The 11,137-nt window shown below is 39.9% G+C and overlaps 1 protein-coding gene across 1 annotated transcript in view; it reads right to left on the reverse strand.

Annotated features, from left to right (window-relative positions):
• vps37d (VPS37D subunit of ESCRT-I) overlaps positions 1 to 11,137 on the reverse strand; it is a 38,636-nt gene that overhangs the window by 24,062 nt on the left and 3,437 nt on the right. The window contains exon 2 of the mRNA XM_024264386.2: positions 3,061 to 3,232. Coding sequence (XP_024120154.1) covers positions 3,061 to 3,232 — 172 coding nt within the window. The remainder of the gene's footprint in view (positions 1 to 3,060; positions 3,233 to 11,137) is intronic.

Consider the following 11,137-nt stretch of genomic DNA (forward strand, 5'->3'; position numbering starts at 1 on the left):
TCGGGTGATGCAGAAAAAAATTGTATATCACAATATAAGTCAGACTACATCAAAATAACGATATATATCACGATATACCAGAATAAAGAAGGTTCTTAGTTATACTCTGAAAAAAAATGACAAAAAAATGTCACAAAAATGTGTTGAGTATTTTTTTCCTCAAAAATCCTGTCAACCGGGTTCATCAGGTTTCTTTTGATTTTCCATGGAAAGAGTCTTCACTGTAAGAAGGTTCAGCAGATTCATAACAGCAGATTTAAATTCCTCCAACCCAAAAGGTTCCTAGAGAAAGGACGTAATCCTTTTATTCCGATCTGACGACGGAAAGTCCCCAACAAGAAGAACAAACAGAAGATCGAAGACAGAAACGTGAGAGATGAAGGTGGGGGTATTTTAGGAAACTTTATCCTCTGAATTTGCCTTTAAAATCTCTACCTGACCATGCATTTTAAAATGATTATGTTAAAAGTGAGCATTAATGAATAAACTTTACAAATATTTGAATTTTTATATATTTTTAAATAGAATTATCTTTTTTTATGTTTTCTGTGAATTCTATTTGAGAAAATAAAACAATCTGATCTTCTTTGGCACTGAGGTTTAAAATAGAATCTGTGTTGTACCAAATCCATCAGGAGAATCTGATGTGAAGATCTGAACTGCCTCAAACGGATCAAACGGACCAGCTCCTGCTGGTTTTCTTCACTGAAGTCCATGAAAGCTCATCAGAAACCCGCGCTCGTGTATTTTTAGTTCCATCTTGAAAGAATTTGCATCTTTCTTTGACCTTTTGCTGCTTAGCTTTAATGACTCTTGATGTAATCTGTGTGGTGTCAAAGTCAGTGGATTTGTGTGCCCCCCCCCTTCCACCACCACCACAAAGTGCTTTAGAAGGCTGGATGCTGACCAAGAATGTTGCACTTTCCTGTTAAAACCAAAACCTATTAAAGCTGCTTTTCAGTATATTTGATGAAGCAATTTACAGCAGAGCTTCAAGCCCGCCGTGGGGGGACTGAGAACCCGCTCACAGGGCGCCGACAGCGCCACAGGGGGCTGATTACTAACTCTTTTCCCGTCAGTGCCAGGCCTGGTTAATGTTGATACAGTAAAAGGCGGAGCTTCATTCTAATCGGAGGTGAGATCGTCAGTGCCACAGCTAATAACAATACAAGAGGAGGCGGAGCTTAATCCAAATTAAAGATGGTATATGCCAGGCCCGGCTAGTTTCAATACTGTAAGAGGCCTAAGGCCCAGATAATGCCAATACAGTAGGAGGCGGGGCCTAAGGCCCAGTTAATGCCAATACAGTAGGAGGCGGAGCCTAAGGCAAAGATAATGTCAATACAGTAAGAGGCGGAGCCTAAGGCCCAGATAATACCAATACAGTAAGAGGCGGAGCCTAAGGCAAAGATAATGTCAATACAGTAAGAGGCGGAGCCTAAGGCCCATATAATGCCAATACAGTAGGAGGCGGAGCCTAAGGCCCAGCTAGTGGCAATCCAAAAGGAGGCAGAATTTAATCCAAATTAAAGTTGGGATCCGTCAGTGCCAGGCCCACTAGTGTTAATAGGAGGCGGAGCTTAATCCAATTTAAATTGGGATTTGTTCCAGGTTATTTCCATACATTTGGATGTGGCATTTAAGGCCCAGCCAGTGTAGATAAAGTAGGAGGCGGAGCCTTATCCCAATTTATGGTAAGATCAGTCAGTCACTAATGTTGATACAGTAGGAGGTGGAGCTTAATTAAGATTGAAGGAGGGATCTGTCAGTGCCAGGTCTGGATAATTTCAGTACAGTAGGAGGTGGAGCTTAAGGCTCATTTAATACCGATGCAGTAGGAGGCGGAGCTTCGTCCTAATTGGAGGTGAGATCCGTCAGTACTAGGCCTGGCTGAACCAGTAGGAGGCGGAGCTTAATACTAGTTGGACCCTAATTGGAGGTAAGATCCATAACTATTCCACTATTCCTGTGTTGCAGAGCCGTGCCAGGGGGGCCAGTGTCTGGAGACGAGCCCAATGCCGTCAGAGCCACAAAAAGCGGCGGTCTGTATAATCAGATGGACTCTAGCTCCGCCCAGCTGGCGAGCCACGAACAGCACATCATTTCTTGTCAAAAGTGATGCAGGAAACAAATGCCGACATCATTTATGTTTTCTTGTAACTGGATGGGCCTCGGTTACCAAACCTGATGAACAGCAGGACGCCTCTGCGTGCTCGAACCCCGGCCTCATGACCACGATCTCCACCAAAACTCCACATTCAACTTTCCTCCCCTCGCCTCCCAAACGAGGATCAGATGTGCAGAGGAAGGATGGACCCCCGCCCATCCTGCTCTGCTGGGGAGGTGGGACAGCATGTGCGTGCTGCGCGCGCATCGACAGGAAGTTTAACATTCCTCCCCGCTTCCATCAGCGGTCTGCAGCTGAGGCACAATCTGCCAAAAGTTTGCCTTTTAAATGCCAGAAGACACAGCACTGAAAGCAGAAGTCTGGATATTTTGTCGCCAGATCTCTGAACTCAGAAGTTCAGAACCGAAGCCTGGGAGGCGTCTGTGCCGTTGCCCCGGCTGCCTCGTCAAAAGCACAACTCGCCTTCACAAAGGCACGGCCCCCTTTGCCCTGAAAATTCCTTGACAACTGCTGTAAGCTTCCTGCTGGCATTTGATATGCTCCATTTGGTTCCCATGACCAAACGGCAGTCACGCTGAGGCTTTGGCGAGGCGCTGAAGGCTCGTCTCGCTGACACTCCGGAGCTTTTATGCGCTCTGATGTGAAACTTCCCTCCAAACGTCAGTCAGGGAGTGCAGAGCGTCACAGGCAAAGACGAGTTAAATATAGGCTTCCTCTCTACGTCTGAGACGCAGTTACAGGAGAAGACAATGAGGAGCCACCGTGGACCATCATGTGTAATTAGTTTTGACCTTCGGTGGCGAACATTTTTGTTTGTTTTCCTTCAAACTCCTGGGAGGTTTGATGTCGAGGACTGCAGCAGATATGGAAGCCCGACTTTAATCCGGTCATAAGCCGGTAACCTCGTCTTCACGATGATGTGGTGAACTTACCCAGCTGACTCTGCTTCTCCCAGCATGTGGTCACCAGGTTGGACAGCTCCCTGTATTTCTCAGCCAGCTGGAGTTTGCCGTTGTTGAGACGAGGTCGCCGGGCGAGACTCTCCTCGGCGACGCTCCGGTTGGAGGTCAGAAGTGTCTCTCTGTCCACTTGAAGCTCCTGGAACTGAAACAAAAAATTTCATTTTACCTCCACATGACAGATAGAAAGGTTGCAAACATTTAACATAAATATTAGACCACTGACATGCTGAGGGTCAACATTTCATTAGAGCACGAGATCACTTTGCATTCAAGTCAATTGAATTTCAATTTTTTTATTTCCAACTTATTTTGACTAAGAAAAAAACAGTTTTCTCTTTGCAGACCGACTGATAATATTTTCAAAGTCTTTTATTTATGATTTTGCAGTTTTTAGCCAAAATCTAAGAATATGTCCTTTTCTAGGACATAGTTTCTGCAGGGCGGCAGGAGAAATTCACCAGAGTTATGAGTGGGACCGCTGGCATGGAGTAAGCCCGGCCCCACTTCTCCTCACCCAAATTTTTTTAGAGCAGGGGTGTCAAACTCAATCACACAGGGGGCCAAAATCAAAAACACACCGAACAGGAAGAACATTTATTGAACACTCTAAATCTACATTTTTAAAACTTTAAAACGGTAACTTTTTAACATAACTAGGAGTAATCAAAAAGACAGGAATATTATTCCAGAATATATCAACTTCAAACTTAAATAACTGTCAATATTTTACCCTCTAAAAAAAAAAAAAAAAAAAATTGGCAAAATTATACAAATTAGAATTGAGCGCAAGATAACATCGGGACATTAGTAACAATAAAATAAAATGATCTGGAGGGCCGGATCCGGCCCCCATGCCTTGACTTTCTAGGACATAGTTTCTGCAGAGTGGCAGGAGTTCATTAGTAATCCACCAGTTTTGAGTGGAGCCACTGGGGTAGAGTAAGCCCGCCTCCACTTCCTGTCAACCATTTGTTTATAAGTTCTCCATCTAGTCTATAGCTTATCTCCCATCCCAACTTAACATCAGCGGTGCAACACAAACGGTGAACAATGTCGGAGCTATCCAGCCGTACAGTTAGATCCAGATTCCAGCTCAGACGAGGAAAATGAAGACGTTAATGGATCTATATGTGTGTAAGTGGATGGATCAGAATGGGGCGGACCAGGGAGATTGTAGCCCCGCCCAATTAATAATTAAGTTTTTTTCCTCCGCTCCCGATTAATGACGATTTGAATAAAGAAATACTTTTAAATGCAATTTTAAGGTCAACTTTTTTACATTTGTTCTTTATCATCCAAAAAATACCAGGAGAACATTTTGAAAACAGTTTTCATCACAGTGGGTCTTTAAACTGATTAAAAGTAGAATTTACATCAAAATTATGAGGAATTCTTTCATTTAAAAACTAAAATCATCTTAAAATGGAATGAAGTACCAATTTGATTGATCAATATTGTATTTCTAAAAGTAGATTCACTGAAATCATTCTTTTTTTCACCTAGAACTACAAATTTCAATAAAGAAGCCAAAACCTGTAATTCTTCATTTGCACTTTTTATATTTATATTTTTTTTTTTATTATTGACAAGTAATCATAAAAACTAAAAAAAAACATTTTATTACTTTGAATATTCTGAAACTAAAATAATTCAAAAGTGTCCTTCACGCAAAAATAACCTTAAATTTCCTAAATTAAACTTGTCGATTACACTTTATAATGAAAAATTTATTAACAAGCTTTGTTTACACATTAACAAGCATCATTAATGTGTTTATATGTAAGACATTTAAGAGCACAACTAGCCTAATTAACATCTTAAATGAGACCACATATACAAAAGTCATATTAATAAACTGTTTACAAGCTTAACAAATGTATTAACTATATTTTTTACAGATTATTGGGTGTTTTGTAGCACCTCATCTAAAGTGTGACCAACTTGTCTCCATTTTTCAACACAAACAAAACACAAAAATGAATTTAAAAAAATAAAAAACAAATACCAACAAAATCATCTCAATGAAGGGCTGGAGGTCATTATGGATGGTTTCTCCTCCATGCTTGAAAGTTGTTGCAGAGTGTTTGTGTTTTAAGTGCAAACAGTGTCACAGTAAGTTCTGGTTTGATGCTGTGTGATGATGCAACGGCGTGCACCGAGGGTCTGCTGTGCAGAGTTTGTGCACATCCTGTGAAAGCAAAACTTTGCAAACCTCGAACAGGAAGTTACTAAGAAATGACTTTCCTTTTTTTGTATGTTTTTGGACACGTGCGGCAAAATCACACTGTGCTTGAGTGAAAAAGCCACGAGATGGGGCGGATTATGGAGGAAAACTTGACATTGAAATGATGCAGCTCTTTGTGTTTTTGACAACTTTTTCTTTTACTGCCCGCAAATGACAAACTGCACAAACAGAGAATGTCCCAAATGTTTAGAGGTTTGCTAAAGAACATGTCAACTAAAAAAGGCCGGCAACAAGAAATGTTCTCTTTCCACAAAATACTCTGACTGACCAACCAGTTTGGAGAGTTTTAAAAACAACATTCCAGGTTTGAGTGAGAAGGAAAGCAGAAAAACATCAAAACTAAGCAAAAAATTTGCTTTCTTGTCCTTTATTTAATATCTAATTTAGTCCAGATCCTTGCAATCAGACCAAATAGTCATAAATGTATTTTATAAAAGCGGATAAATTACCTACATCAATAAATTATGGGTAATGATGCTTCAAAAAAAAAAAAGAAAAATTAACACCATTTCAGATGGTGGAGCCTGCTGGGTCCAACTTCAAAACATTCGATTGACAGATCTTGTGTAGTCCACTTTCAAGTGGTGGGGGTGTGTCCTTCCAACAAGCTTCATCCTGATTGGTGAGCGTCTGCCAGTGTCTCAGACCTATTTGGACCAATCACCTCTTCCTAATTAATGTCTTACATGGCAGCGTTCATATCGCAAAAAAAAAAAAAGAGGATCTGGTTGCAGACAACAAGATGGCGGCCACACATCATTAGCTGGAACCGAAAGTCCAGAACAGGAAGTTCACGTCCCATCCTCATTTTGGTCGAAAAACACACTTTTTTGGTTGAAAAATACTGATTTAATTGCCGACCGTAACTCCTAACAAAATCAATGTGAATCAGCTGATCCGCAGACAAAGTTGGCTTTGCGCCAGTAAGGTACATTTTAAATCGGCTTTTCACCGATATGCAACACATTACTAATATAAGTGTTGCATACTGGTGCAAAGCCGCTTTTCTCCACAACAAAAGTTGTTTCATGTTGATCGTGTTAAGGGTTTAAAAATTACAGTAGTCAAAGGAATGTAAACACTGGAGCTAAAGCTCCTTTGATAAAGGCTCAATAGTTTTGCAGATAAACGATAAACTCTTTTTTTTTTGCTCATTTTAAGCTAACGTAGCACATTAAACCGTTTATTTACATTTAAAAGTTTTAATATAAGCTGCTGCGACTCTGAAACTTTGTGGAACTTCTGCTTCCACCTCCTGATGTGTGGGTGCTCTCGTTTGGTGCAGTGTGATTCATCTACTGTACCGGTGTAAAGCCCAATTAGACATTGTTTTGTGCTATCAGGCTACATAAATAAAATTGAATTGTCTGCCACCAGGTACCCCTAAAAAAAATACGACTGAATTAACTTAATTTGGTTTGGTAAGCCATTTTCTATGAGTGATGTCCCACTCACTCACTCCAGTTCTAGTATACAGTCAATAATATTATGCAATACGTCTGAATTGCTCTCCTTTAGATGTACTGGTGTCGGTTTTTATTCTACATTTTACCTTTTTTTGTCTGCATTCACACTAAAGAATCATATCAGGGTTCGCTTGCAAACAAACATTTCCTTTAATTATTAGGACTGTTTAGCAGTGTACATAAAGAACAGGCTTGAAAAAAATACATTTTCACTTACAATAGGTGTTAGGGAAGTCAATTTCCTGTCAGAAATTTATGGCGCTTTTTTGTGAAAAACACCCTTTTTTGTTAGTTTTTACTGTAAGAAATCTTGTAATAAATAAAAGTTCCATCTTTTCTAAATGTTTGTTTATAAACTTAAAAGTTATTGAATTATAAATATAATTATCAACTTGTGACTGTAAACCGGATCTTTTCTCAAGTGCTTTAATGGTCAGGAGTTGCTGTATTTTCCGGAGTTTAAGTCGCAAGAGCAAAAAATATCTAGTCAAGATAAAGAAAACCATCTACAAGTTGCTCTGGAGTGTAACTCGCACTTTTGGGAGAAAAGTGTGACGTTTTAGAACAAATCCTCCAAGCCAAGCATTGCTTAACATAAATAAATTCAAGAATATTAATCTTTTGATCTGTATAAGAAAAATATCTAAGTTTAAGAGAAAAACGATCAGATTCTCGTCCATGTTTGTTTTGGACGACACTTCTTCCGCCGCTTTCAGTAGCAAATACTTTTACTCAGATGAAGTGCCCTCTAGTGGTTGCTAGATGAAACAACCGCTAAAGAACAATCGGAGTTTACTGCGAAAATAACAAATATTTATGTCTTAAAAAAAACCACACACACAAATAAGCCACTCCTAAATATAAGTCGCACCCCTAGCTAAACTATGAAAAAAAACTGTGACTTATAAAGTAAATGTGACCTTACGTTCTCTTTTTGTTACAATAACACAAAGATTAGCCAAGATTTTAGTTTTTGCTGAGCAAACATAGACTTTAAATATTCTACACAACAGCAGGAGGATAAACTAATCATTCATATAAACACGAAAAAGCAGGAAAAGGCTTGTAAAATAAAAGCCTCCGTCATGACAATGGAGAATTGAGAAGGTGAGACCTTTGGGGGATGGGTTCCTCACTGTCACTAGACCATAAGAAAAGCATCAATTATTAAAACGAGGAGCCACACCCTTAAGTCTCGCCACAGAGTCAGAGCTCCACCGCTGGGAAACGCTTTGGTGTCTTGAACCAAGACAAAAGCACTCTGGGAGCTCCGCTAAGTAAACTTCCCAGTCCTCTCCCGCTGTTCCATCAGCCCCTGCATTCCAGTCATTCAGCCGGCCCGGATACTTTTCTTGCTCAATTGCTTTCTTTCAGACTCACTCTGAGCTTGTACGACGCATCTGTCTCGGATTTTACGGCTCATCAGGAGGACGCAGGAGTTTTACTATACAGTCAACTTATCCCTGAGGGGAGGACAGCAGAACTGCTCAACCTGATGCACAAAGACAACAGTTTGATTCATTTTCCTTCAACAGGAATCAAAACAGACGATCCGTTTCCAGTCTCTGCTAATCCGGTCTTTGATGCACGAGCTGGAAAGGAAGGCTGACAGTGTTTACCCTTCCTGATAAATGAAAGGGGGAGAGTTTAGAGCAGAGTTTTTGTAGATGAGGTAGCACCGCTGCTTTATGTGCCTCCACATGTTCGGCCCAATGAAGAACAGTCAACAGGTGCTTCTTTGTCATCCCAAATGAGGCCTGATCCTCAGCGGACTCTTTACAGTCTAAAGCCATCCATCAAACAGCCCATATTAGACTGGCCGAGGCCATTTTCGGACCCTTCTCAATAGTGCGATGTAGTTTTCGTTTGTTTACCAGACCACAGCTGGCCGTTGCATCACTTCCACATTCCTCTGTGGGGTGTAGAAACAATAAAAGGAGAAGGTGAAGGTATGCTGTCTTCGGAGCCCCTGCAGCTGCTTCAATGCCCCCTTTTTCATGAGGGAACTTGTTCTGTGCATTTCTGGATCCTTCACTGCCACAAACCCTGCTTCAGGTACTCATTCACAGGTAGGTCTCCTTCCACCTGTGGAGCGGGCTCTAAATCGACAATGATCCCACTCTACAGCCGCAACGATTCATCACCACAACGACAAAAACTTACCAAAGTATCAGTTTATCATCGACATATTTATACTGTCAATAAGCTCAAGCTTTATTCCCAACTGTCCTTACAGGTTGTCTGAAGGTGAAAATCAAACCTGTAATGGTCATGTGGTCGACCTGTACAAAATGTCAATCGCACAGGGGCCCAAAATCCAAAACACACCTTAGGGCGCGGGCCGAAAAAGATAAACATTTATTGAACATTCTAAAACTACATTTTTAAAACTTTAAAAATGTAACTTTTTAACACAATTCTGCAATAGATATACATAAGCTGAATTTGGCCGCTGAAGATGCTAGTGCTGATAGCTGAAGATGCTGAAATTGATAGCTAAAAGCACAGACGCTGATAGCCAGCTAACATATTAGCTAAATGCCAAATTTGTCTAAAAAACTTCCTAAATTAGCCAAAACAGCTAGCATTTTGCTGAAATGTTAGTTAAAATCCAAAATAGCCTAAAAAACCTCAATAAATACCAAAATAGTCTAAAAAGCTAACAGAATGCCAATATAACTTTCAACTTTACTACACTCTGACTCCATATAATGTAAAGTAACAACTAACCAACTATTAAATTAGTCTTCGATTATTTTAATAGTTGATTAATTCTCGATTAGCAGAGTAATTATGACAGCCCTACTGAGCAGAAATGCCTGCTGACCGTTGTGGAAAAAATGCATGTGAACTGGAAGTGTAGTGGAAACTGCGTTCACACCGCTTTGTAGCACTTCTGCGTCCGGTGTAAACCAGGCATTACAACACCATAGGTTAACAAGGGCGCCAAAAAGAAGCGGCCTCTGTTCCGCACCTCTATGCAGCGCTTCTGCGTCTGGTGTGAATCAGACGTCAGGCTCAGGTGTTCATTCACAGGTGTGTCTCCTCCCACCTGCGGAACAGGCTCAAAAACGGTCTTACAATGATCCGGCTTCACAATTCATCCCTCAACTGATCACAACAACAAAAATGTACCAAATATCCTATTATTTTAACATATTTTTTCTATCTATGAGCTCATGTAGGCTATAAGACCAATTCAATTACTGCTACCTCACCTGTAAAAGACTATACAGTGCGGGACTATCCAGCTCCAAATATGATGTCACCCACTCACTAAAGTAAAAACGAAATAAATACGAACATTTTTATAAAAATATTTCTGAATCTACTGTGTTCTAATGATAAAAACTAGGATGATTTATAAAAAAAATAATTTACGTACAATGCATTGTGGTCTATAACAATCTAGTGAGCATCAATGCCAATTGGTTTTTTGCAGAGACTTCTGGGAAATCTCCAGGACATTGCAGATTCAGACACATCGACAAAAATGACCAACGGCCCGTATAGTTCACTAACCGGGGAGTGAAAGTGTTTCCCTCCTAATAAAAGTGATTCTCAAGGAACAACGTTCAGCTCTGTGGTTGTTCATGAAGCTTTGAGGCTCTTTAGCTCACAAATCAACATATATGGCGTTGGCGTACCAAGTTAGCATAATGCTAGCAGTATTTCTATGAGGTCGTCCCACTAGCGCTCCAGTAGCTTGAAAGAAACTCAAGGAACTCTTTGTGTTTGCTGTCTGCAAACACATTCACATCTATAGGCAAGAATGTACATATGATTTAATAATTACCAAGAAACTGAGCTCTTGTCATTGGAATTTAATGTCCTCTTTGTCTTTAATCCAGTTATTCAGAGGAGAAGAGACAGAAATAAAATGTTGTTCCGATGTTTTAATGATTTATAATATTGCTCCTAAAAGACTTTTACAGATTTGATCGAGAAAGCAACCAAACATTTGTAAAATTACCAGATACCAATACGTCTTTCAAATTAAACCTCATTCAAAACAAAAAAATCATCGAAATAATGGAATACGAAGACTAAATAGTTTGATATGCTTATCCAAAGTAATAAGAAATCTAAGAGCAAATTTCCAATGCGTCTTTTAAACTGACGATAAAAGACACCAAAGCTGTAAAAGAAATGTGACTAAAAATAATAGAAAGCCAAAAAAAAAAAACCTAGAAAAGTTGCATTACCTGGGATAATGCTAGTGTGAATATTTTCTGCTGAAAGTAGTCGCTGAAGATGCTGAAAGCTTTTTGCTGAAAATGGTGACGCAATTTACTTTCATTGCTATAGGGATTTGCAGAAAATGGACTGGAAATTC

This window comes from Oryzias melastigma, linkage group LG14, assembly GCF_002922805.2.
Source record: "Oryzias melastigma strain HK-1 linkage group LG14, ASM292280v2, whole genome shotgun sequence".
Taxonomy (NCBI): Eukaryota; Metazoa; Chordata; class Actinopteri; order Beloniformes; family Adrianichthyidae; genus Oryzias; species Oryzias melastigma.